Below are 27,587 nucleotides of genomic sequence, written 5' to 3'. Positions count from 1 at the left end.
AGAGCCAGCACCCTGCATCTTGCTCTGACCTTCCATCCCAACCATGACTCCGTTTCCAGAGCTAGCACACATGCCCCCCTGCACCCCAATGGCGCCCAGTCCAGTAAAAGCGAGGCTGGGGGAGAGCAACTGACAAGGTGGCAGTGAGCAGGGTGGACTTTGGGAAAGAGGCAGGACCTTTGGGAAGGGGTAGGATAGAGCTTGCGTTGCCCTTAACTTCTGAAAGTGATCTTGGGCATTAAAAGGTTGGGGACCACTGAAGTAAACGGTCAGGAGTTTGAACTAAGACTGTCTAATAAAGGTTAATTTTAAGAAGCCTTCAACTTCATGAAAATTATTATTGGAAACCAAAAATTAAGTGAATGGGAGTTCTGTGTTTGCTTATGCAAAAGTTTTACCTGGAGAAATCTTTTTTTCCCTAATGCCTTTGTGGTGTTTCCAGAAGCAATCAGTATGATTTAAGCCAGGAATATGCAAGGTGGTGGGGGTCAGGGAGGGATGCAGGGTGTGAAATTTCATAAAGGGGCCACATCATAATCGCCTGTTGGGTATCAGGCTCATCCATCTCATTAAAAATGTTGAAAAATGGTACTGTATTTATGTATATACTGATTAACAGAGTTTTTACATTCTTTATACTTAGTTTCTTACACATGACAAAAGGGTTTTTTGTTTTGTTTTTTTTTCAGATGAACATAACCAGTTTTACACAAACAGGAAACTACTAGTGGGCTAATAAGCACCAGGAGACAATGTACTCATTTTTCCACTGAGAGAAATGCGCTCATATCCAGGCTTTCATCACAGGCAAGAACCTGGATTAATGGTTTCATCCAGTCCCCATTTAGTCACACAACCACACTGAAAATAGTTTGAAAGTCTCTGTTAAAGGATTTAGATTCAAGATTTAGGAGTACTAGCAGGGCTGTATGGCTAAGATTGTACCAGTGCCTACCTGGATTGAGCATGTCTCAGTTTCATGAGCACTGAATTTACTTTTACATGTGGAAAAATGCTAGATGGACCTAAACACAAAAACTGGCTCCAACACACACTGTCTTACTTCTGGGGGCAAGAAAACTATTGTTGGTTCAGCTAGTTACTAAGCAGAAGCTGTCAAAAATGCATAATCTGTAGATATATGTTGGCAACATATGCAAAGTGTCACGAAAGATGAATTGTCTCCGAGATAGCTGCTAAAAATCAAAGGAAGGGCTGGAGACAAGATTCAGATGCAGTTAAACGAACAGAAATAATCTCCTTGTGCTCTTGGCTTTGGACCTCGGATAACTCTAGGAATAATGATAATTCAAGTTTCTGAACAGATAACCCATGTGATTAAAAACAATATGAACATGTATCAGATGTGTAAAGCCTTGCAAAGCTGACGATATCAGAATCCATGGATGTGGATAGAGCTATCAGTAGCTCATTTTGTGGACACAGATACAAATTGTGTTTGAGGAGGGCTGTACAGATGTGGGAATTTAATCACAGCCAGCCTTCCAGGCAGAAAATCCTTTGGAAGCCCTGATGTTTACAACTCTTTTCCTAGCAGTGTATTTCTACGGTAATGAGAAGTGTCCAACAAAAACTGAGAAATCTGATTATAACCGTAACATTTTTCCGCCTCAGATTATGACCGTAGGGTGCAGTTTAAAGATATAATTGAACTGGTGCAACTTTCAGGAAGTTATCCTTAGATGTGTGAAAGTGAGGAGGAAGAAACTGAAAAACCCTATGATTTTATTGTACAATATTTAGCTTCCTGGTTTAACAATATGCACTGCTTTTCAATCACCTTCTAGAGCATTAAAAATATAATTTATTACTGTTTCACTGTGTGGGAGCTTTTTAATTAAGAAAGGCTGTTTAAGATGTAAACATTTGTCTCCATATAAACCACCCGCTTAAGAGATTAAGCCTGAACAAAAAGAACTGCTTGCTGTCTTAAAGTTGTAAAACAAGCTAGCAATAGAAATATACTGGCAACTTCTAAGTGTTGCCACAAATACAGCACTATCAACAAGACATTCTGGAAAACTAAGAAAGACTTACTATACAACTGTATATAATTCTTACATTAGACCATAATAATATTCACTTGAAAAAGTTACTGTACAAGAATTCTTGTTTAAGTACTGCCTCCCTTTTAGAACACAATTTCAGTTATTTTACTGCACTTTATTAAGTGCCCTGCCATTGCTTAATCCACAGAAAATTCTTACCTGTAACACTTTATCTCAGATTCCATTCTTGGATCATTCCCACATACATAACTGAAGGGGGTTCCACAGCTGTCTTTGGCCAGCGGCCAATAGCAGGGAGGAGTGCCTCTGTCACTAACCCTTCTAGTGGCCTCTCAAACAATTAACACAGCTTGTCTCATTGAGTTTAATCAGAACACAATGCCAGCCAATAGCTAAAACGCATAAAGTGTAATGACAGAATGTATTTTTATTCCAACTCACTGAGAAGGGGTAAGAAATACAGAGATACACACCTCATAGAGCTAGAAGGGACCTCAGGAGGCCATCAAGTCCAGTCCCCTATCCTCTTGGCAGGACCAAGCACCATCTTTATTTTTTTCCTTTTTTAAATCTATTTGTCCCTGATCCCTAAAATGGCCACCCCAAGGACTGAGCTCATAACCCTGGATTTAGCAGGCCAGTGTTCAAATCACTGAACTATCCCACCCCCAATTAAGAAACCACAGAGTTGAGGATAACTTCAGACTCCACCCAAGAAATCCACAGATGTCTCAAACTCCTCGCCCAAGCACTTTACCAATCCAACTGACAAAACAGTTTGAAAAGTTATTTAACTGCCAGCCTAGAAGGTGAGGAAGGAGAAAGCTGGTGTGTGAGAGTCCCACACACACTCAGCTCCTGAAAGCACCCATGCACTCAGTGCTCAGATAGTCTCAGCCGCAGAGGGCGCTGCTCAGTCCAGGAAATCTTGCAGGCTGCCTCTGCTGCAATGTGAACCAAGCTGGGCTGGCGGCTGCCTGAGCAGATCAGTGGGCCTGGTGGGTTTTGCTTTCAGTTACCCCAAGCAGGGATGGGGGATCCCACATGAGCTTGCAGATGTTAGCATCGAGAGGCAGGCAGGATCCCAGTGCATGGGTGTGGATGTTAGCGTGGGGAGGGCATCCCAGTACAAGGACATGAGGATGTCAGGGTGAGGACTTAGTATTAGGTCTTTTGTAGGACCCTGGTCTCTTCCTGGGCTCCCGGACAAGGGTGGAAACACTATCAACTTAAATGTACAGTAAAGCCTTGTTTTATGCAGCTTCAACTTGCACAAAATTTGCCTTAACGCAAATTTCACAGAATGTGAAGCTGCTGGGCTGTCAGCCTGCCCAGCTTCCAGCAGCTGCAGGCAGCCAAGCAGAATAAACGTCCCTTCCCCTTGCCTTCCCAGGGTGGTACTTGGCACCACTCTGGGAAGGTAGGGGGAAGGCTTTTAAGCTTGTCTAGTTGCCTGCCACTGCAGGCAGACAAGTGGGTTAAAACTCCCTTCTACCTGCCCAGAGCCCCAGAGGAGTGGCAGCCATGGGCGCTCCCTGACACCCTCCCAGGCCCCAACCCACCCCCTGCAAGCCCTCCCCAACTTACACGAAATTCAGTGTACGGGAGGGTTGCATGGAACACAAACCTCGCATACCTTGAGGGATTACTGTATTGTATTGCCAAACACAGGAGTTCAAACCGCACAAATCAGTACCCCACTCAGCAAAAAAGAGAATGGCTTCTGGAAATCACAGATAAAAATACACTTGGGGATCTTTTTATTTGGCATCTGGTGTTTGAGGTCTTCAGCTGAAATTGGGGCACATCTTCTAGCTTCTCTCTACAAACCATGAGACCTAAAAAAATTTTGGGGAGTAAAATCACTTCGAAGTAGCATGGGCACTTTGCAGTTGCCCCAGGAAAGTATTAGCCTAATGAAGCGCTGCATAATCTCCCATCACCCTGATTACCATACTCCCTTCGAAGTTGGGGACAAGTATAGACATAACCTGAATGAACATTAGCCAGAGAGGGAAGAGCTGCTATGGTACATAACCATAATCACAGCAGCAGTTCATTCAATGTCAATTGTTAGAAAGAAGCCAACTATTACAGGCCTCAGAGGTCAACAGGGCTCTTAGCAGATGTAGGTCTCCCATATGAGTGGCTGAGAGCCAGAGACAGCTATGGGACTCCTTCCAGACACACAGGAGTGGATCCAAGAATGGGATTTATTGTGAAGCAGAGGAACCCCCTTATATGTTCAGATTCCTTTGGCCCTGGAACTGAGAACTGTAATAGTAATAAGTTAGATCTGGCACCTTGCTTTACAGTTTTTTACCTGGAATTGATCAGATGCACATGTGTTCATCTCTGACAACACAGGGGTAGTCTGTCCTAGTGAAGCTATTTTTTCTGCAGCAGATATTGGTTTCAGAGGTTCCTTAGTAGGCTCTAACATACCCTGAAAAAACCAAGAGAGTCATTGGTATAGATGTGCTACGAGATACACAGACATTGAAAGACGGAGAATATAGCACTACACAGCAATATTTTGAAGCAGGTGGCTCCCAAATGCTATTTCTGGATCTATTTTCATATTCAATGTTTAAGACTTCATCTGGCTTTATGTAGTAGATCAGAGGGAGCATTTTACAGTTAACGATGAAGACCTAAACCCTTTAACCAACTCATCACTTTCAGTAACATTATACTAAGTAGAAAATACTGGGCCCTGATGACGTTACATTTTCCCTCCCTGCTGTAAATGGACTTCACAAGGATCAAGGGGCATAGAAGAAAGGAATATAGGAGGATTTCCTCCATTTTACCACCAAAGACAAATGGTTACTTAAAAGAATTGAAAAAATTGTAGCATGGTTTTGTTTGCATCTAGCACTAGCTACATCCAGAAACATGTTGGTGGACTATAAGGACCTATGAGCCGATCCACTTTAACAATTCCTATGTACACATTGCATGGTGACAATATCAAATGGGTAGCCGTGTTAGTCTGTATTCGCAAAAACAACAAGAAGTCCTGTGGCACCTTACAGACTAACAGATTTATTGGAGCACAAGCTTTCATGGACAAAACATTGCATTTCCTGACTGAGGATTGAACCCTGCCAGTTTAAACTTCTTGAGTTTTTTCCTTAATATTTTAAAAGCTATATCCTAGTATCACGGATTTTCACTAAATAATAAAATGGGATTCATCTTCGAGCAATTTTTCTGCCTACACATACCTTAACATATTACCTTATTAATCTTTTCTTCTCACCAAAAGAGACTGAATCAGAGTAATTTACTAAACAAATAAAACAAGCTGTACATATGCTCTGCAAGCTTCTTTCCCTTACAACTCTAGTCACTCTCATGAAGTGCTTGAGCATACCACAAAAATCTCCACTTTCATCTTTTTCTCAGCATGTGTACTGCTTAATAGCACTTTATATATCTGATTATACAGTTTTTGTGGGAAGCATACTACAGTACTTACCAGTCCTGCTGCATACATGGGTACAATAACAGGCTGCTTCTTGTTGCCTGTAAAAAGCTGATAAAAAAGACAGATGTCTCAAGAACTTCCTCCATTCTCTTTTTGTAAATAAAATTAATATATTTTAAAATATGGTTCAATGGATTACGTTATATTTATGAAATTCACATGAGAGCAAAGACTAAACATTTTCATTTTATTGTGATGAAAATTACACTGAAAATATAAAATCTCAATTATGAAGCTATAGTACTAAAGTATATTTGACACAAAAACTATTTAATGTAAGCCTTTTATGAAGAGATGTGATCGTTTAGAAAGCAACAGGCATAAAGAACTAAATTTATCATAGCTCACCTAAAGAAACAGTTGCTAATTAGTTAAAAGTTGTATTGATAAACTCACAATATTTCTTGTGTCGATTCCCAAAGAGCACAAAAGCTTTTTGTTGCTGTGGGAACCACCCCACTGATATCTCAATCCATAGGCATCATGGATATCCTGCAGCTCTGTCCACACTTCCATAAGTTCCCTACACAGCCCATAATAAATCAAATCATCAACAGAAAGAATCATGTGACTCAGGAGCTTTAGACATATTCTAATTATTAATGTGACTGATGCTATAAATTCCAATTAAACTTGTGCCCAAACATGAGAACTCAGGGGAGCTAAAATTGCTATAGTGTTCTCAGAACAATTATTATTCAGACATAATTGGAAAACGATGCCCACAGCAGACAGAACAAGGCCTATTTAGACTTCATCAGCACATGAATTAATACAGCAATTTGTAGCAAGTGTAAGTAATCAGCAACATCCTAATTAACTGTCTTATTTAGACATCACTTAAAAGTAGAGGATAAACCACCAATTAGATGAAATCCTACCACTATTTGTGGTCACTGAAACAGATAAATTGAACTATCATTAACTTTTACATTATAATTTCTAAAAACCCTTATAAAAACATTAGAATGTGACATACATCTCTAAATAGGTTTTAAAGTTATAATCTACACAAAGAGCTGGGGTTATTAAAAGCAGCTTTAGTTATCTGATTTTCTTTCCAACTGTCATATTAGTGTTTCTTACCCACTGTTTGCTAAAGACTCCCCTGTTCTCCTCTGTTTCTTGTCCGTTTCCAGAAAAAGATTCAAGGAAATTTTTTCTTCTTCTATTTCAAGAACGGGGATGGAAGGAAAGCAAGCTTCAAATATTCGCTCCAGACGGCTTAGTAATGTTGTCTAACAAAGAAATAAACACCAAAGAAACATATTTCAAGTTTTCTTTAACTGCTTGTTCCAAAAATAAAGATCTGAGGCATGTGACAAATGAGAAACTATGCATAGTTCACATTCAAAGAAAAATACCCTTTTAATAGCAACTTTTGTCAATGGATCACAAAGCTCTTTGCAACTCTAAGAATCAGAACAGCTAAGTAGGTGATGTACCCACTATTGACAGCAGTGATCTGACACAGTAAGTTATTACAATATGCAACTGAAACTGCAAGGTGGATATTGGTAGGAAAATATGCAGCAATTATATTTAATTAGGGTGTCTACTATGGCCCTCCTTCTTATGCTAAGTACGATAAGATCTTTACTGAACACAAGTGGTTAAGACATTGGTTTTGAAGGTCCTCTGAAATACAGAACTGGAAACAGCACAGGAGACAGGTTCAATACCAATTCATGAGGAGTAGATCGATCTCCTACATGGTATTGGGATTTATCAGGTCTTCACCCAAAGTAATGAATGATGTGGTCCAACTACGCTTATCTTACAATCTAACAGGCTAACAGTATTAATATGGGAACCTGCTAAGCAACAAAATACTCCCAAACACTGTGGCTATAGCTACACTAGAAGCATCTGTCGACAGACATTTCGTTTGGAAGAGATTTTCTGACAAAACTTCTGTTGACAGAGGGCAGCCATATACTAAACCAGATCAAAAGACCAATCCACTCTGTTGACAGAGTGGCTGGACTGCCTGGTCGCTCTCTTCACAAAACAGCCAATCGGAAGGACAGCAGACGTGGGTGCCCAGAGTCCTGGAAGCCCTGTCTCTCGACAGAAGGCCTCCCAGAGCATACACACAGCTTTTTTGTTGACAGAATCTGTCAATAAAGGTTCTCTTCCTTATCTAGGAGCGGCAGAAGGTTGTCCACAGAAGTGCTGAGTTTTGCTGACAGACTGTGAGGCAACAAAAACTCAGGCTTTGTCAAAAAAAACAAAACAAAAAACAAAAATCACCAACAATCCTCACTAGCGTAGCCATAGCCTATGTGCTTTGTCCAGAGTACTCATTATTACAGATTTAAGTAGAATAAAAATAGGCATGATTACAAATGAAAAAGACAGATCCCTAGTTAGCTGAAGAACTTCAATTTAAATATGTACATATCATGGAGGCAAGAAAGGGCTGCAATGAGTTTTTTACACATACAATCATTTTAAAATATGAACTTGCCTATATTATTTCAACTCCCCACAAATTAACTGTTAGCCCAATTTTCTATTTTCAGCTGTTCTATAATAAATTAGCCAATATCACTGCTCTACATCTTGGCCTTTCTTCCAATAACTCCCTTTTTTCCCTATTAATAGTTCACCAAAAGATTTGCTGGGGATGTCTGGGGGCCTGTGAGGCAGTGGCGTGCTCCTGCTACCACCTCCTTCACCTTCCTACAGAATCTGGGAATTTTTTAGGCCACCCTTCAGAAGGTGCTAGAGTGAGCCTGGTGGTTTCACCTTCACTGACATTCCTGTTTGGGGCAAAACACAACAAACCCCGACACTTCCATGGATATTGACCTACCATGCTATAAGGAATGCCTACAATTAGGGCAACAGAAGGGGAAAAATGCACTTTGCAGTTTACTCTTCGCATTCAATGTACAGTCACTTTCAATGTTTTTTCTTTTTGTGTAGGAAAAAAAGCTTAAGACATATTTCTGTTGTTAAAGGACAGCTGGGAATAGATTAGCATTTGGCTGTTCCATTTCTGATCGTCTATTTGGCCCTGGCAGTCCCAGGGAGAACAAAGAGGAGCCTAACTCACCATCCAAAGCTTCAGGGAGTGCCTAGTAAGGATGGCTCTCACTCAACACACCAGTACCAACTACAGTGGATATAAAGGAAAAGGAGAACCAGTTACTGTCCCTGATACTCTCCCCCTGGCCAGGTTAGTGCAAATTAGAGCAGCCTCCAAGCTGCTCTATCAGGTAAAAGGGACTATATGTCAGCTGAGGATAGCCAGAGCTTCAGCTACTCTCCTGCCCACGACACACTCCTCTACAGTAATGGCTGAGGTAAGAAGGTGCAAGATCTACGTTTTCTTCAAACTGTGGATTCTTTCACGTTAAATGACTCCGCAGCAAGGGGGTATGCCGAGTTTCCGTGGGAAAGGTCAAGATTTGGGAATATCTTCAATCCCATGGAGTAAGAATAGGCTTGATTAAGTAACTACCATCTACCAGACAAAAGTTCCTAACACTATGACTTCATACCACCACACACAGAAAACCAAGCCAACTTCTAAGTGGTGGCTTGACTTTAGGGCAATGCAGCAACAGAAGGAATACAATAAGCCATCGGTTTAATGGACCCTGACATAAAAGACTTTGGAAATAACGGAAGCTGTGTGCCAGCCTTCCACCCCCCCACCAATAAATGCTGGAGACTCACCAGAGCCACCGCCGGGGCTGGGGGGACCACTGCAGTGGCTGGGTCCACCAGGGCCAGAGGAGCTGGGTGGGAGGGCCTGTGGCAGGGCACAGACGCTCACGTACCCCAGACTTGCGTGTGTTGAGCACGTTGGTGCCCGGACGCCACTGCCTGAAAGGGCACTGAGCAGCAGCCCGGTGTCAGAGGCTGTTGCTCCCCGCTGGCAGGCTAGGGGCAGCCATGTTCTACTTTCATGCGGGCAGCTCGGAGCCAGGGGCTGGAGGAAGCACATCGCTGAGAGCTACCAGAGGTGGAAGGAGTCAGGCTGGCATTCAGCTCCTCTCCTGGTAATTGGGAGAGGGAGATGGAGGTGTGAGGGGAAGAATGGGGCAGGAGGGGGGAAGGGAAGAGGTGGGCAGAGGACAGGAGCGAGTGATGGGCTGGGAAGGTCAGTGCATCATCCTACAGTATAATCAATTGGATACAGTAAACCCTCGTGATCTCAGGTTAACGCGACTGCCCCTCCTGACAGGGAGGGCAGCCTGACTCATGGTAGCCGCCCGGACAGGAAACCGCTCCTGTTGGGGCAGCAGCCTGACTCAAAGGGTTTCCTGTCAGGGACGGTAGCTGCGAGTCAGGCTGCCATCCCTGACAGGAGGGGGAAACCGTTCCTCTCGGGACAGCAGGATGACTCTTGCTGCCCCTGACAGGAGCAGTTTCCCAGTCACCAGAGTGGTGGGGAGCTGGCAACCAGGTGACAGCTTTGCTCCTGGCTCTCCTCCACTCGCAGAACTAGGAAACTGAACAGGACAGCAGCCCTGGTTAGTTTCCTGGCTCCAAGGAGTGGAGGGGAGCCAGAAGCCAGGCTACCCCTGGTTTCTGGCTCCCCTTCCCTCCTTGGAGCCAGGACACTGACCAAAGCTGCTGCCCTGGTCAGTTTCCCAGCTCTGCAAGGGGAAGGGAGCTGGGAGCCAGGCTGCTGCCTGGTGCCCATCTCCCCACTGCTTGCGGAACCTGGGAAACTGACCAGCCATGTGCCACTCTGGGAGCCAGGAAACCGACCAGCCCTTGTGCAAAAATGAGTTATGCAGGGGTTGCAGGAATTAAATCCCCCCTGTAACACAAGGGTTTACTATCTAACAGACGTTCAGCACTAACGAAAACCCCTTCCCCCCATTAGTCTGTTAAATCGAGGGTTTACTGTACAATAGAAAGAGCCCTTACTAGCAAAACATCATCTAAAACACACAAAATTCAGATACGAGTTTGAGAGTGGAAGAGAATTTTGTGCCAATGCTGAAGTAACTATTTCATAAACACGTCCTTGGCACATGTTTTTATCTATTCAAGTGTTTAAAAACCTTTATAAGAATCTCTAGTTTATAGGTGATGCATTGTGGAAAGTAGGAAAGTTTCTGTTGTAGATTGGGAGATCTGAACTGGGGAGAATTCTAAGTCCCTTGACTCATTCTACCCAAGTATATCAAGGGAACAATGGCAATAGCTCTAAAGGGAGCAACTGCATTTGTTCATTTAATTGGAAATATGATATTGTTGGCATCTCCTGGGTGGAAAGGGAGTTACCAAAAAAACAAACTACAAAATTCTGCTGATATTTTAGAATTGCACCCTTTACATTCCATCCAACAACTTAAGTGGAGAAAAGAGTAGTGGAAAATACATATAAATTGTGTACAAGTATCAGGTCTTCCTGGATGGCCTAGTTATACAATAACTTAGTGTAAAGTTAAAAAAAAAATCACAATTATTCTACAAGAAACATTGGCTATAATGCTTCTCACATGACCAGCAAGTACATTTCCCAAAATTTAATATGCTGTCTTGTAGTTACGATGGGCCTAGGATATTAAAGAGATAAGGTGGACAATCTGACCAACCTTTGTGAGTAAAAGAAAGAAACTTGATCTTACAAGCTCGGTGTAGTAAAGAAGTTTCTCTCTCTCATCAACAGAAGTTGGGCTAAGAAGATACTGCCTTGTGTCTCTAAAATGTAGTATGACATTTGTTGAACAGAACAAATTATGTCCCTTTTTGGTGTACTGTGTGTATGTATGGCTCCTAAAAGTTCTGCTCACAAGTACCATTACTATTTGAGAAGAAAAAACGAGTTCCTAAATCAACAAACGTATTGAAAGAATTAGGCCATTACTTGTCACCCTGAAAGTTAACTGTGATATTCCAGACAATAAAACAGTGAAAGATTAATTTGTTTAGTTTTCTACGATGAACAAATTTTACTGAGTGCCCCTCAAATGAATCAAAGCAGATTATCTCTATTGGGATTATAATGTAGGCCTTTTGTGCCTATTAATGGCATATGCTATGTATGCTGGCCAATTATTTCAAGGTCCTCTTATTAAAAGCTATTTTTACTCCAGGGGGAACTTTGAGCCACTGCACAATGCAAAATTTTGCAGAAATTAACATTCACACAGAACCTCTCCCCACCCCTGCTCACCAAAAAGGGGCTGCTGAGCTGTTGGCTAACACTAGGGGTCACTGTACTTGGCAGCGCCCAGCTCTCACACAGTACACAAGGCCAGAGGGAGGGGCAGAGAACTGGAGGGATCCCAGCAGCTGCAGTCCCCAGTACACACAGAAGGAAGGAGGCAGCAGAGCACAGGAAATTCTGTGCAAATCCAGGAGCTGGCATTAGTCTGTATCTCCCTGATGACCACTGGGCTCTGGGGGGAGCAAAGTGTGAGTGTCTCTGGTGGGAAGGTGGCACTATGATCTGGGGGTGAACATCTGGGCCAGGCTCTGGGAGGGGCAGACGTGAGAGGTATGTGGAGGGATGAATATCTGGGCCAGGGAGATAACTGAATCTGGGTCGGGGTGGGGGGGTAAGGGAGAGGCAGCAACTGTTTGGGGTTATTGTAGGGGTTTCTTTAACTCTGCTCCTGGGGGAATTTTTGCTTGTGTCTGTTGTTACAGACATATTTGCCGACAGATTTGTTAACTATACAACCAAAATGATGAAGCTGGTTTTTGGCCACAAAAGCTTATGCTCCAAAATATCTGTTAGTCTATAAGGTGCCACAAGACTTCTTGCTGTTCTCGAACCAAAACGATTGAAACTGATGCAATTATATAGTTTTATTTTGATAAATAAAACACACTGTTTCAAAATACAGTGCATGGAATTTAATTTTTGGAGCGGTTCCCTCACGAGTACATATTGCTGAAATAATGCAGGCACAACAGGGCAGGAGATTATTTTTTTATTTTATTAAACTATGTGTGCGTATACATACTAGTTTAAGCAGTTCAGCATTAAGCCCCTTAACCAAAACGCTGTGAAAACATTAAGGGCCTGGTATACAGTTTAATTTTTCTTTTTACAAGGCAACTTATGGACAGGTAAATCAATAAAACATTTTAAATAAAAAGTCTACACTGATCCAATGAAAACAGAATAGTAAACAGTCCCAAAACCATTGTGACTCTCTATACTTGTGGGGAGCATTCTGTAACCTCCATATTCCTTGGTTTGTATATAACTGTGGTTTTGCTTACATAGCATGCACCACGTCAGGTATCATGGAAAGGTTATAGTATACTGGAAGCCATTTTTCTATTTAAATATACATATAATTGATGCATATGAAATTATGAGAATATGTTGCATGGTTGGCACCAGGACATGCTATGGGTTTTGGAGATGCCCAGATACTAGCTCTCTACAGACAGTGGCAAGGGAGGTAACCAACAGGGAGGTGGACGCTGAACAGAAATTACCAGCCATTGTCCAGCAAGGGAGCTACAATTCAATGACTAGCGTGCATAAGGCCACACCAGGGGAATTGTTCAACCATGCCTGGGGTTTGTTATGAATAGGGTGATCAGATGCCCCATTTTTAAAGGGACCATCCCATATACAAGCCCTCCTGTACGCATCCTTACCTTTTTTAAAAATGTGGGGCAAACTGTCCTGTATTTTTTCCATCTCTCCCCTCCCATCACTAATGGTGAGTACTACTGCTAGCCTGATCCTTGCTCACCAGTGGCCCAGCTACCAGTAGTGAGGGGTCCAGAGTCTGATGATGGGGTGGATATGTAAGGCTGGTGGTTGGGCAAAGCTGTAGTGCTGGGCTGGTCACTCACCTTCTGGTCTGCCAGTGCAGTCCCAACTGCATGCCAGCTCTTGACAGCAGGCTACCCTCTTCCTCCCCTCCCCACCCTCCTCCTACCCCATCCCATTTCCAGCCAGCATCGGCCATTTGTTACGATGGCTGATGACTGCGTGCAGGCAGTGGTTGGTTATGTGACACCTCTGCTGCCTACTCATCAGTCCTATACAGCTCTCTCAATGTCCTCTCCCTGTTCTCTCTGGCTGGGTCTACACTCACTACGGGAGATCAAATGCTTACACTCAATCTTCCAGGGTGCTGTTCTGTGCATGTGCGAAACGGCACTTTCCAGGGTCAGTGTCAACCCCAGAACTTCTTTGAGTGACATGGTATTAAGAAAAGTTGAGGGGAGGCGTGCTCCCATCAACCTTCTGCTGTGAAGACAGGCGCGGAAGTCAACAGCTGCAATGTCAATTTTTGGTACGCATTTGGTGTACCAAAAATTGCATAGCAGCAGCCTCTCTCTCTCTCGCATGCACACACATGCTGCTCCTCCTCCATATCACTCCTAGTGTGGTGCGTTCCTCTCCCAGCAGTGAGTGGATAACCAGGCCCAGTCAGATCATTCAGCTCACTAAACAGCCAGGAAAAGCCAAATCCTGTATTTGCCAAAACCTTACACAGAACTGGCATGGGGAAGCTTCTCCATCCTCAGCTAAGCTCTGGAGTGGCAGGGAAGAAGCTATTTCCATACTGTTTGTGCCCTGACCTTGCAGGTCCCCAGTTAGGGGCATTTAGCTCTGTCTTCACATGCTGCCTCCCAACGTAGGACCTGGCCCGAGAGTGTGAACAGCTGACTCTTCCCCCTAGGCATCTTATTCTGCTAAGCCAACTCTCTGACTAGGTCCCCTGAGCATTGTTGCTCATTTCATCCTTAGGGCTTATCACCTTCCTACCTGTGCTGTAGCCAGGGGACCGCAGGTGACTGGGCTATATCAATGGTCAGCAGCAGCTTGGAGCGTTAGCTGCCTTTCTACATTGTGCGGACAGGAAGGGACAAGCTGCTTCTGCCCATATGGATGGGGGATGGGAAAGGGGAGAGAGCCTCAGGAAAAACAAGGTGCAGGTCACTCCTACCCCAGCACTTACCCTGCTGAAGCTGGAAGTAACTACCATCCCTCCCTTCCGCACAACGCCAAAAAGCTGCTACTTGCCACATTTTGGTGTGAACCTACACAGAAATGTGGGGAAGGGGACCTGTGGTCCTGCATGCTTCCCCACATTTTACCTTGAAAGATGCACTGCCAGGTACCAGGAGAGAAGGTCCATCTCAGGAGCCCACACAGGCATGGAGAGTGGAAGACACTGGATGGGAAAGCTTGGATCATGTTGGTCAGTCACCTCAATTCCCATATTTTTATACATAAAAGACTGTGTGTGTGTGTGTGTGTGTGTGTGTGTGTGTGTGTGTGTGTGTGTGTGTGTGTGTACACACACACACACACACACACACACACACACACACACACACAGAGAGAGAGAGAGAGAGAGAGAGAGACTGTGTGTCTGTCTCACTGACCTCTCCCCACGCAAACCCTAAAGACAAAAGGCTCTTCTTCCCTATGTGAGCCAGTCATTGACAGGAAATAAAACATTTTGCATTTGGGTTCTACAGATAATTTTTAGAGAGATGCTGACTTTGGTATTCTGGATTCTGTTGAATTATATTAAGAAGCATACTCTAGTGTGGTGTTTCTTAAATTTCTTGAGACCATGGAATACCAAACAAATATTTTTTCGATGGGAAACACCTATGAAAACTTTCTTGAAAAAAAATTGTCAGACCAAAACAAAAAGCCCAGCAAAACAGACAGCAAAAACAAAATGAAGTAATTTAATCAGGTACCTACCATAGCAAAATAGTAACACTGTATCTGGTGTTAACAACAGGAAATATATACTATCAGTGTATGTTTCCAAATGCTCAGGCACACCTTCAAGTTGTTCACAGAACACCAGTGTTCTGCCGAACATAGTTTATGAAACGCTGAAACACTGCTCCAGAGGATACAGATCCTTCTCTCTCCCCCTCCCTCCCTCCCCATACCCCAATACCCTTTTTGTGCCTCTATCTTCTCTTATTCTCTCACCAAGGGCTTCAAATTTGGCACAGTACAAGCAACTGACTATGTGGCCTTGTACTAAAGTGTTAGCCAACCTTAATTATAGGTATTGCTGCCAGCTCTACTTATAATAAATTGCATTCCACCCCTCATCCTTTGTTTTTCTGCTTTCTACATAGTGTCTGACTCTGTAAGCCATTACTCATCTGGGTAACTTCATTGCAGTCAGTGGAATTATCTATGTATAGGCTTACAGGACCTGGCCACTAGACAAGGACATTTACAGGGTAGGGGGCTTGATAACTGAAGAGTCTAAAGAGGCCTACCATACTATTAGAATTTTTTTCAATTTTTAAAAAGTTGCTGGGAAGTAGGAGGATTGTTCTTAAGTACAGCAAAGATTGTTCATGATAATGGATTTTTCTGTAAAATTAAAAAGAAATAGCATATACCCCATGTTATAACAGCTCCACACTCAGGCACAAACAAATGATTTGTTGGTCTTGTTATGTAGTAATCATTGAATGAGATTAACTTTTAGGCACTGTCAATGTGCTCAGGATGACATGAAAGAGGAGAGTGTCTGCCCCAGGAGGCTTATATGCAGAATTCTATCTAACCCCAAATATTTATCAGAATAGGACCTTTTACTTTAAAAAGCAGGCCTGCAGTATATCGCAGGCACTGTCAATGAAACTTTACAGTTCAAATGAGAAGTTTTTAGATGCTCTGAAAGTTTTTAATATAACATTAAATATAATGCTTGTTCATCAGCCTTTGGTTTTGCGGGACGGAAATAATTTTTTTTCTGTCTGATTAAAAAGGATGTGTCAAAATATTTGTTTTCAGCAATATACAAATGAAGTTGTGCAACTTCTTTGCTTACTTGCAACAAGAAGCTTGATAAAATCAAATAGGTTCAGAGTAGGCTTTCATTTTGACCCCACAACCCTGGTTGAGTCTTTGTGATCTTATTTACATAAGCACTGCAGTAGGTTACCACTAATTATATTAAACTCCTCCCCCCAATTTATGATCTGTATTTCACAGACAAAACTGTGTTACTTTCAATTCCTTTCCATATCCGATGGTCAACTTGACCCTGCTTTGACAGTTAAGCCAACTTCAAATTGATCCCAGAATTGTTAAAGCAGTTAGCACAGATAAGACTTACTAAGTAATTTTTAAAAAAATCCAGAAAAGGGACAAAATATAGCAAATTACCTGAAATGAAGGTGCTGATTCTTGCCTAATGGCAGCTCCATGGAAAGATGCCAAAGCAACACTGCTAGTCTTATGGATTGCTGTACTGTCAACACTAAGAGGTACATCTGTCCTATATGATTGCCATGTCTCTCTTGTGCAATGAGAGTCAGCAGCTTGTTCATCTCCAAAAGCAGCCCAACAACAGCTTTCTTTCTGCTCGTCTTCAAAAGCATTCCATTCTGCAGCTTGGTTACAACCAGCTGAACTGAAGTCTGCAAAGTCATCAGAATCCTGAAAAGCACTGCACTCATCTTGAGGTTTTGGCACTGAATCAAACTCTCCAAATTCATTCTTCTCTCCATTTTCCAACACTTCAAAAGGTGGGATTTCCACACCAGAAAGCGCATTGGTATATATAGCTCTATATTCTAAAGTTTGATTTAGTTCACACTGATCTGACTTTTGTTTGACAGTTAGCACAACATTTGTATCTCCTGAATCACCAAGTTCACCACTTGGCTCACTGAAGTGTGCAGACTGTTCAGAAAATTCCTCCAAACTTAAATCATTCACTGACTCTTGAGTATCGTTAACAAAAGCAGGAGATGCACCACCAACCGTGCCAAAGTCACCAAAATCATCTTCATTTGTATCACTACAAGACAGAAATTCAGTACTACTTTCACCATTCTTTACATCTTCCAAATCACCCAAATCAGTTTCTTCTGCAGGATCACTGGGAGGGTTTTGAATTTTAGTAAAGTTGATACTTTCTGTTTCCAAAGAATCATTAGCGCTAGGTAAATCAAGTTCTTTGCCATTCCCAAACTCACAGTATTTTCGCCTTCCAGTGTTTTCTGCATTTTCAGTAGTGCTGACTGAACTCTCAGCTGTTAGAGGTATGCTAAAAATAATGAAGTCATTATATTCCAGTGCTGTAGGGTCCTGCTCACAATTGCTACCAACTTCATTATTTACCAAACTGGTTTCTGAACTGCATACCTGCTCACCTTCAGTGAAAGTTGCTCCTTCATACTCATGGCTTTTATCTGAAGACACTTTCTTCATAATACTTTGTTCAGCCACTCTATTAATTACATGGTTTTCCTGTACATTCTCTGTTTCTCTCTCTCTAAACACTTTGCATATTTTATGTTCTGGTTCTTCTAAATGGATTGTTTGTTTGTTTGTGAATGCAACAAAATCTGCAAAATCCTCAGCTGGGCTGGGCAGAGAGTCTAAACTTAACTCGGTGCTATGAGTGCTAGTAGTTTTTAGTCCCTTGGAGTCACTGACACTGTCCAGATCATCTATTCCCTGAGGATTTGCCGAGTCCAATGCTGCAAAACCATTTGTTAGAACCTCTAGACAGGAGAGTTTCTCACCATTACAAGTGTCTATTTGCTGGTCCTGGTCCATAACTTTCTTATCAGTTCTAATGCCTTCAGAGGAGAAACCCTCTGCTTTCCCAGGGTTCTCTTTTTGTTCCCCTGTCCTCTTTACATCTTCTAGATTTACAAAGGAAGTACCTGAAGTTGTAGTCTTAAATTTTTCTTTGCTGGTATTAGTTGATACATCAGAGAGTTCTTTAGTGGGTTTAGGAAGTTCTGCAGTGCAGTCTTTATCTTTACCATTTTTTACAGAGGTAAAGGTTGCAAGGCTATCTTCATTGTCACAGTAATCATGAAGTGACATAAAATGGTTTGTGGTTATAAATTCCTCTTTTGAATTACTGTAGTCTGGTGCACCAAAACCTATGCCAGAAGTGCCTATGTCAGAGAATCCACCAAATTCCCCAAAATCATCATCTTCATCATCATCAGCACCATTGTCTAGTGGCGGCGGCGAAGAAGAATACATACGAATTATGTCTGGTTCCATTGTTTAATACCTTTTAGAAACTTAATTTATACCTACAAAGAAAAAAAAAGGACATTACTACTTTTCTGACATAAAAATATCGAAATTACACAGTTCTACTGTTTACTGTGGAAAAAGCGAGATTGTTAATGCAATATTTTATTCTGTTTTACATTTCACTTCAAGAAAAATGATATGAACAGTGCATGGACGCATTAGAAAAGGGAAACAGTTGTACTTTGCCATCAAATAAAGTATTCACAAAATATACTACAGATTGCATCACATTTATCACTGTGCTCTAAACAGGAACTCTCTGGTACACACTTAAACCAATTATAAGGAAGAATGGCCAAAATATATGTAGTACAGCAAATTTACTGCTGTGGTATCCTCACAGGTCTTTGGTGCTGTCAGTGATGATAATCAAAAGGCTGCTTGTGTATGCGCACATGCATGTGTATGTGTGTGTGTTCAATGAAGTAGGCCCACTGATCACAGCTGCGGCTTCTCAAAAACCACAGACCAGGTAAGGATCGAAGGCACCCAGCCAGGATTATTACCAAGCAAGGTACAAAGACCACCACCGTACAGATGTACCTGCAGCAACGGACTGACACAGCCAGTGGGAATTCCACTGACCCCTAGGTCACACAAAGACAGTCCCTCCAAGACACCATATTATATACAGGTACAAACAAAGCACACTTTACTGCTGACGTTTCAGGTTACCACCCTCTGACGTTGTCAGGTTACGGCCTTCTGATGCTACTTAGATACCACCCACCTCCTTATACCTCGTAGTTTGGTTAGATCATCTCTACCCATCATGCTGTCATTATAGATTCTTTTCTGAACCTGTGTCTGTATCTGTAAGGAGTAGGTATCAAGGTCTTTTTTAAAGAGCTGGTAAGACCTTGTGATTTCAACTCATATCAATTACTGTTCTGCACTTGGACCAATTACCAATTAGTGTTTTGTACTCTCAGCCCTGTCTGTGCCAAGTTCTGTTAGCAGAGGCCTGCCTCATGCTCACAGCTTAGCTTTGCTTTGAGCCATGTTATGTGCATGGTTGCTAGGCCTCAGGCCTCATACCAGACCTGTGCTGTACGGACTCAGGCCTTCCACCTCACTACAATACAGACTTTTGATGACTGCACAGGACTTTATAAATGGTGTGGGGGCAAAAGAGCATGAGCGAGACTTCCTAGTTCTTTGTTATTTAATATACTGTCACAAAAATCACCACACAGTTAAGACTTCCTGATAACTATCAGAGAATTACATCAAAATTCCACACACAAAAGAATTCTGAAGACATGAAAGTTTGTCTTGACAAGCTAAGGAACTAGAAAGGTGTCAAAATGGACTTTAATACTTCATAACATCTTTTGAGTCACATGCCAAAAGACGTCCAAAACCATGCTTGACAGATCCCACACCACAATCATTTGGGTATGCAGAGTGTTATGGGAAAATATTAAACTAATTTATTTATGGGTTATGCATAAAAAATGGGGAATTCTCCCTTCTTGCATGCACTCATCTCACAAAGATAGCTCTACTGGATTCTAACTTTGAAGTGGTAAGAAAAAGGGGGAGAGGAGTTGACTTGACAGTGAGTGGAAGCCTGGAGTTCCTTGCCCTCAAACCCAAGCTTCTGTTGGGTTCTACAGCCCACAACATATAGTTCGCAGCCAGCATGCCCCACCTATTTAGCTTCAACTCATTTTCAGGTCACAATCCATCAGCTGAGGACTTCTGCTATAGGTACCAAAGCTTAATGCAAAAGTAACCCTTTCATCAAACTTAATCCACAAAAACAGAAGCTAAGATTAATCTTTAAAATATTAAACTGCAAGCTACTAAAACCACAAAAAGGAGACAGTCTAATTTTTAAGAAGTCTTAGACTCCACATTTTAGTCTTTTCAGTACCTAGTACTATGGTGAATTATAAATATATTAGAAATAAACAGCTCTATCATTTAATCTTAAACTCTAAGCTACTTGAGTTTTAATTACCATGAATCTGAATCTCAATCTTTACTTTTAAAAATATTGCAAAAGTTCCATGTTTCTACTGCATTCATTGCTATTTATGCATTGTTAACTGTATGTGCCTCTTCCTTTAGAATGCAAGATTCAAAGCAGTCTTTCTACTTCACAAAACAGGAGTTCTCATGAAGTGTAACATTTACTGTTCACAAAATCACAAGCACTGCATCTTACATTTAACAATGATGTTTTCTCTTTGCAAGCTACTTTAATATACACACAAGAATTGCCGTACACCACAGCAAACCCCCGATAAGGACAATTTCAATTTGTGCTTAACTCGTGTTAATATGAGGTAAGTGCAAATCAAAAGGAACACAGCTCCCGGCTCCAGCCCCCAGCTCCCCCATGCTGGGGAAGCCTAGGAGAAGCTGCTCTGCCATGGATGTCTGACCACCCAGCTCCCCCAGCTGGGAAAAGCAGCATCTCCTCGGCTTCCTCTGGTTCCCACAAGCCCAGGGGAGCAGGAAGCCAAGCTGTCACCTGGATCCCAGCTCCCGTCTGGAATTTGTGCAAAATTTGGAGTTATGCAAGGGTGAACGGGGCACAACACTTGCATAACTCAGGGGTCTAGTGTACAGCCTTAAAATGCTCTGTTAAAAAGGGAGTGAACGAGCTGCAGGTCTCCACCCAGGAGAGATGATAGCTGGCAGTCAAACCATTTCACTGGTTCCTCTTGAGGGGAAAATACTGGTGATATTACCTTGAAAATGTGACAACACTGCAAACCTCAGTATTCTATTATGGCAGGGTTTGATATTTGTTACTAAAGTTACTGGTGGTGCATTGAACTAAACCCAATGCTTCCTATACAGTACACATGTTCTCTTCCCCCCGTTTCTAGCCATCCATAGACAGATCTGTAAACCACGCTTTCTCTAAAAAACAAAACAAAAAACCAAAACGCCAAAATGACAACTCCAACAGAGAAGAAAATTTACACTGGTTTCACTTTCAAGGTTCCAAGGACTTATGCAAGTGAAAATACTCTTAATATGTTTGTGTCAAGCTTTAAAAAGGAACATCTGGACCCTTCTGCAAAACTTTTTTTTAAATTAGGTATTGTAATGCAGATTGACAAACTGTGCTGACATTCTAGCTTTTAGAACAACAAGCAGTCTTGTGGCACCTTATAGACTAACATATTTTGGAACATCAGCTTTTATAGGCAAAGACCCACTTCATCAGAGGCATAAGTGGGGGGGTCCAGAGGGGTATTTAAAGAATGGGGTCCCAGAAAAAGGGAGGGTCAGACAAGGTCTATTCAGCAAGGTGGAAATGGCCCATTACCAATCGTAGGTATCAAAAGAGGAAAGTCGTCAGATCAGACAGGGGGATATGAGCCATTGTCAGAGTCTAATGGGGAGATCTTAACACCCAGGGCAGAGAAGCTGCCTTTGTAAGCTGTGAGTCACTCACAGTCTGTTTAATCCTTGGTTAATGGAGTCAAATTTGCAAATAAATTGCAGCTCAGAGATTTCTCTCTACATTTGATTTCTGAAATTTCTTTGTTTCAGGACTGCCCCTCTTAAATCTGCTCCTGAGTGTCCAGGGAGATTGAAGTGTTCCCCAAGGGCTTCTGTACATTACTGTTCTTGATATCTTATTTATGCCCATTTATTCTTTTATGTAGAGAGACTGTCCAGTTTGGCCAATGTACATTGCAGTGGGGCATTGCTGGCACATGATGGCATATAATATATTAGTAGATGTGCAGGTAAAGGAGCCCCTGATGGTATGGTTGATACTAGGTCCTGTGATGATGTCACTGGTGTAGATAGAATAGACCTGCATAGACCTTGTCAGCTCTGGCCCTCCCTTTTTCTGGGACCCCATTCTTTAAATACCCCTCTGAAACCAACCCCACCGCCCCACTCATGCATCTGATGAAGCGGGTCTTTGTCCACGAAAGCTTATGCTCCAAAATCTCTCTTCATCTATAAGGTGCCACAAGACTTCTTGTTGTTATCGAAGCTACAGACTAACATGGCTACCTCTCTGATTCTAGCTTTTAGTTATCTTGAAACAGAAGTTTCCTGGCCCCAGGTGATCCCATCATTAGGCTTTCCACTGTAAAGAACTGCTTGTAAAAATCTGTTCTGTTCTGGTCTGTCCCACAAAAGCTCACCTAATAAACTATTTTGCTAGTCTTTAAAGTGCTACTTGACTGCTTTATGTTTTGCTTGTAAAAAGCTAGCTTACTTATTTCTGCACTTCTTTGAAGAAAATCTGGATAATCAGATTGTCCTAAAATTGTTTCTACAAAGGAATGATCATCAGGTCAAAAAAGTGTGTCGTGAAAGTCACTGCGTTTTCAGTTAGCAGCTAAATCCCTTGACATTACAATACAGTTGTACTACCTTGATGGACTGATTGTAACTGGAAAGAGAAATACATTCTTATTCCAGCTAGCAAAACAGGTCTAGAACTACTAGAGCACAGAAGATAGTTGAAATATTGATATCTTGCTTATGATATTTCATAGCAAAATCCACAGTAAGTGTCTGATTAATCTGGCCCCAATATGTCTCTCTCTCAAAAGGAAGAAACTGAAATCCTCTCACTCATCAGGATATATTTCAATCCATTCGTGTAGGGAAGAAAAGCCATTGTACAGAAATTGGTGCAGTGGGCTTTATTATTATTTTTGTTTTAAGTCTGTTAGTATGCTGTGGTAAACAAGTTAGATTTTTCCAAAACTTTTACATTTACATTACATTGCCTTTAAAAGAGACGAGAATTTAATATACAGTCTTTTCCAACGACAGTCTTTAAGAATAGCTATCTGACTTCTTAACTTTTGTCCCCAATAAATTAAAGCTTTGATTGCATCCCAGAACTGAATTTTGGTCCACCTTTATGTTATTATAAAGTCAAGGAAGATAACCTTTGAAGGCTATGAAAGTAAACAGTGAAGACTGTCTTCCAGTTACTCAGGTAATATCTACCTCTAAAATAAAGAGCCATTAGCTTTTTATGCCAAAAAAGGAAAAGGTCTTCCCCCTCTTGCTGTGGCTGTGCAGAAACAGTTAAAATTACTGTAAAAAGCTGGAGAAAGTTTGTTTGTTTTAAAAATTCATAAATAACTTTGTAGCCTTAACTTTACTTTTTGGCTTTCTGACCTCCAGCAATAACAGAGGATAAGATTCCTGGTATTTCTGCAAGTAAGAAAAAACATCCAAGCAGACAATTCTTTAAACTTGTCTTTAAAAGGAAAAATAAAATACATGTTTATCAATACAAAAGTAATAAAAGGACACAAATGTTAACGTTTTTATTTACAACTAATATTTAAACAGAATACAAGCGCAGAGCAGTGCTACCTTCAGTAACATTGTAAGTGACCAAATCACTATGCTTTTGAATAACAACAAATTAGAAATGTCCAACTCTGACTCAAAAGGGAAGTGAAAGCAGAAGAAACGGGGTGGGGGAGGGAACTGGTTTGAGAGTGGGACAAAATTTTAAATTTTTTTCAAATGTGATAAATGTAATAAAATACATTTGGACACTGATGGTCCTAAAAGCCTGAGATGTATTGTGAAACATAGGTAGTTACATTTATTGAGTAATAATAGAGCAAGTCTGGGTTGTTCTTCTCCTTAAAGAAGCCATTGAGTTTTTAAAAGAGCTGTAAATGTAGTAATATTAGGTCGCAGGAAAACAGAACCTGTTCTGGTATGGCTATGGTCTGAAGAAATGGGTCTATTCCATGAATGTTCACCACCTAATTAATTATTTTGTTAGTCTTTAAAGTGCTACTGGACTGCTTTTTTGTTTTTATACAATTCAGTGAGCGATCACCTGGTTAGAAGGGAAGAAGCAAAGGGCTCAGGAGTGGGTTCCATCTGCATCATCAGGGTACGCTGATCTGAACAAAGGGAAAGAAAATAAATGACTGGCACAGAAAGACAGAGAAATCTAGTTTATGCAAGATATTGGCTTATCTCTGGCTAATATTTATCCTGCAGACCTGTGGCACCTTAGAGACTAACATTTTGGAACATAAACTTTCGTGGGCAAAGACCCACTTTATGAGAGCATGAGCATCTGATGAAGCAGGTCTTTGCCCATGAAAGCTTATGCTCCAAAATATCTGTTCGTCTATAAGATGCCACAGAACTGTTGTTCTCAGATGCATACTAACACAGCTACCTCTCTGATAGTTACTCTGCAAACCGTTCAAATGTCACCCAGTTGCCTAAAAAGTTCAGATTCCATAGAATAGTGACTATACATGATCTGAATTCAAGTTAACTTTCTTTTGATATGGAAAACGTAGCTAAACTCCTATTTCAAATACATTACACCATGGAACCAGTATTCATTTAACCAGAACTCTCAGATAACCCAGCATAATCATGCAACTTTCCCTGGGCCCAGTCACTGCAGGAGCCCGCCCCCCTCCCCAAGTCCTAGTGGGCTTCCTGAAGTTGCCAGCATTCCCCTGCACCCCAGCTGGCTTCCTGGCACCACCAGCATCACCGGAGGCGCCAGGGCTGAGGTGTTCCCCCAGCCCCTGTTGGCTTCACCATGGCCCCAGCCTCTTGCCAGCATTCCTCCAGCCCCAGCAGGTTTGCCAGCCCAAGCACTGCTGACATTACCGCAGCCCCAGCCAGCTTCCTGGCTCTGGCAGTGTGACCCCTGCATCATTCAGGGATCCCACGATTTTGTCTTTGCTGAACCCTGCCTGTGCCTCCCCAGCTGCTCCCCGTTAACCAGGATACTTGCATATCTGGCAACCTCCTGGTCTACGGGTTGCCAGATATGAAAGAGTTTGCTATACATCAAACCCTCCATGTGATGGACTAATAGTGGGGAGGAATGTCTGGTATTCCTGAAAGTCTGTTAAATGTCAAAACAAAAAGCAGTCAAGTAGCACTTTAAAGACTAGCAAAATAGTTTATTAGGTGAGCTTTCGTGGGACAGACCCACTTCTTCAGACCATAGCCAGACCAGGCTCACCTAAAACTATTTTGCTAGTCTTTAAAGTGCTACTCGACTGCTTTTTGTTTTGATAGTGTATAGACTAGCATGGCTTCCTCTCTGTTACTATTCTGTTAAGTGTGAGTGTTTACTGCCTCCCCACTCTCCCAGCCCCAGTCCTCCCCAAAAGAAACCAACCCCCTCAACCAAAAACCACAAGCCAACCCTACAACTCACTGAAGCCACCACTGGAGGAGCCCCTGGACCCCGCCTGGGCTCAGATCCTACTGTGCGACTGGGACCCTGCCACCACATGTGGCTAGAAGTGCCTCACTGCACTCAGCTAATGGCATCTCGCTGCACGTGGCTGCAGCTGCCTAGCCACGGATGGAGGTGCCCGCCACATGCTGCCAGAAGGGCCACTTCCTGGCATATAGCAGCTGCAGCCATGCACTCCTCCGACCATGGTGCAGTCTGCTGCAGCAGAAAGTCTCCTCACTCTATTTATTTATTTATTTATTTTGGAGACGGGGAGGATTTAGGATTTTACGCATCCCAGCAGACTTTAGGAACAATGGGGGGGAGGAGGGGGGAGGGCAGGGGAAGCAGCTGTCTATTGTTCCTGAAGTCTGCTAAATTGGGGTCTGTAGTATCGAGGGTTTACTGCATTCAGTTAATTGAAAGGTGCACCAAAATTAATCCTCAAATAATTAATGTTAGAGGTCTTATTTAAACTTCATAAGCTTTATGTTTAGGAAACATTCTGCCCGTATCTATTTTGCACCAACACCACAAGGGCAGAATGTGCCTTTTTTAAAATTCAGGGATTTTCATGAAATCAGATTCACTGTTCCTGCTGCTTATCCATCACATGAATTCAATCCTCTCAAAAAAACAAAAAAAAAATCACATTTCGTTTCAAAGAAAAAGTGCTTATTTCAATATAATAGTTCTACCAAAGATGATCTTAAGTATATATAGTACATTTTATCTCAATGAATTTTAAGTCAAACAGGGATCACTTAACCTCTCTCTAAAAAGGAACAGATCAACCGTTCATTAATTAGCACACAGCAACGCAACAGAATTGTTTAAACCTAGATCCTGCAACATGATCTGCTAATGATTTAAAATGGTCAATATTTGTAAAATGCCAAGTTATGGTGCACCTCAACAATTGCAACTTTGCCGATCTGCACCTCACCTTAGTGTCTGAGTTTATTTAAATCCTGCCCCCTGTAAAATAAATTACTTTTAAAAATAAAGTCACAGAATCATAGAATGCTAAACCTGAGAGGTAATCAAGACCAGTCCCCTGCCAGAACAACAGGACTAAGCACCATCTAGATCATGTTTCTAACCTGCTCTTAAACATTCCCAATGATGTAGATTCCACAATCTCCCTAGGCAATTTATTCTAGTGCTTAACCAACCTGAGAGTTAGGAAGCTTTTCCTAGTGTCCAACCTAAACTGCCACTGCTGAAATTTAAGACGACTGCTTCTTGTCCTACCCTCAGAGGTCAAGGAGAATAATTTTTTTACCTCCGTCTTATAACACCCTTTTAGGTACTTGAAAACTGCCATCATGTTCCTGCTAAGTCTTCTCTTTTCCAAACTAAACAAACCTAATTCTTTCAATTGTCCCTCACAGGTAATGGTTTTTAGACCTTTCATACTTTTTTTTTTTGGCTCTTCTCTGGATCCTCTCCAATTTCTCCACATCTTTCTCGAAATGTGGTACCCAGAGCTGGAGACAACACTCCAACTGAGGCCTAATCAGTATACAGGAAGAATTACTTGTCATTTCTTACTCACAACACTCTTGTTAATCCTTCTCAGAATCATGTTTGCTTTCTTTGCAAACATGTCATACTGTTGACTCATATTTAGTGTGTTGTCTACTATGAGCCCCCAGTCCTTTTCTGCAGTATTCCTTACTAAACAGAAGCTGTTGCTTCTTGAGTAGTATTTTGCATCTGCCCTTATTAAACTGCATCCTATTTACCTCAGACCATTTCACCAGATCATTTGGAATTTTGACTCTATCCTCCAAAGCACTTGCAAACCTTCTCAGCCTGGTATCACCTGCAAACTTTGTAAGTGTATCTAAACTGTTGCCATTATCTATATCCTTG

The 27,587-nt window shown here is 41.9% G+C and overlaps 1 protein-coding gene across 5 annotated transcripts in view; it reads right to left on the bottom strand.

Moving 5' to 3' along the window:
• The window catches only part of AFTPH (aftiphilin), a 63,343-nt gene that overhangs the window by 18,417 nt on the left and 17,339 nt on the right, over positions 1-27,587 (bottom strand). For 3 of the 5 annotated variants that reach the window (XM_074989410.1, XM_074989414.1, XM_074989413.1), the window contains exons 2-6: positions 16,628-18,522; positions 6,610-6,761; positions 5,920-6,046; positions 5,515-5,571; positions 4,354-4,476 (exon numbers count right to left, since the gene is read on the bottom strand). In XM_074989410.1, coding sequence (XP_074845511.1) covers positions 4,354-4,476; positions 5,515-5,571; positions 5,920-6,046; positions 6,610-6,761; positions 16,628-18,490 — 2,322 coding nt within the window. In that variant the 5' untranslated portion in view covers positions 18,491-18,522. Of the gene's footprint in view, positions 1-4,353; positions 4,477-5,514; positions 5,572-5,919; positions 6,047-6,609; positions 6,762-16,627; positions 18,523-24,329; positions 24,397-27,587 lie in introns of all 5 variants that reach the window. The other 2 variants (XM_074989411.1, XM_074989412.1) reach the window with 1 other exon arrangement.

This window comes from Carettochelys insculpta, chromosome 3 (assembly GCF_033958435.1).
Source record: "Carettochelys insculpta isolate YL-2023 chromosome 3, ASM3395843v1, whole genome shotgun sequence".
Taxonomy (NCBI): Eukaryota; Metazoa; Chordata; order Testudines; family Carettochelyidae; genus Carettochelys; species Carettochelys insculpta.
The sequence above is the reverse complement of the archived record's forward strand: the minus strand, read 5'-3'. Positions and strand labels throughout refer to the sequence as shown.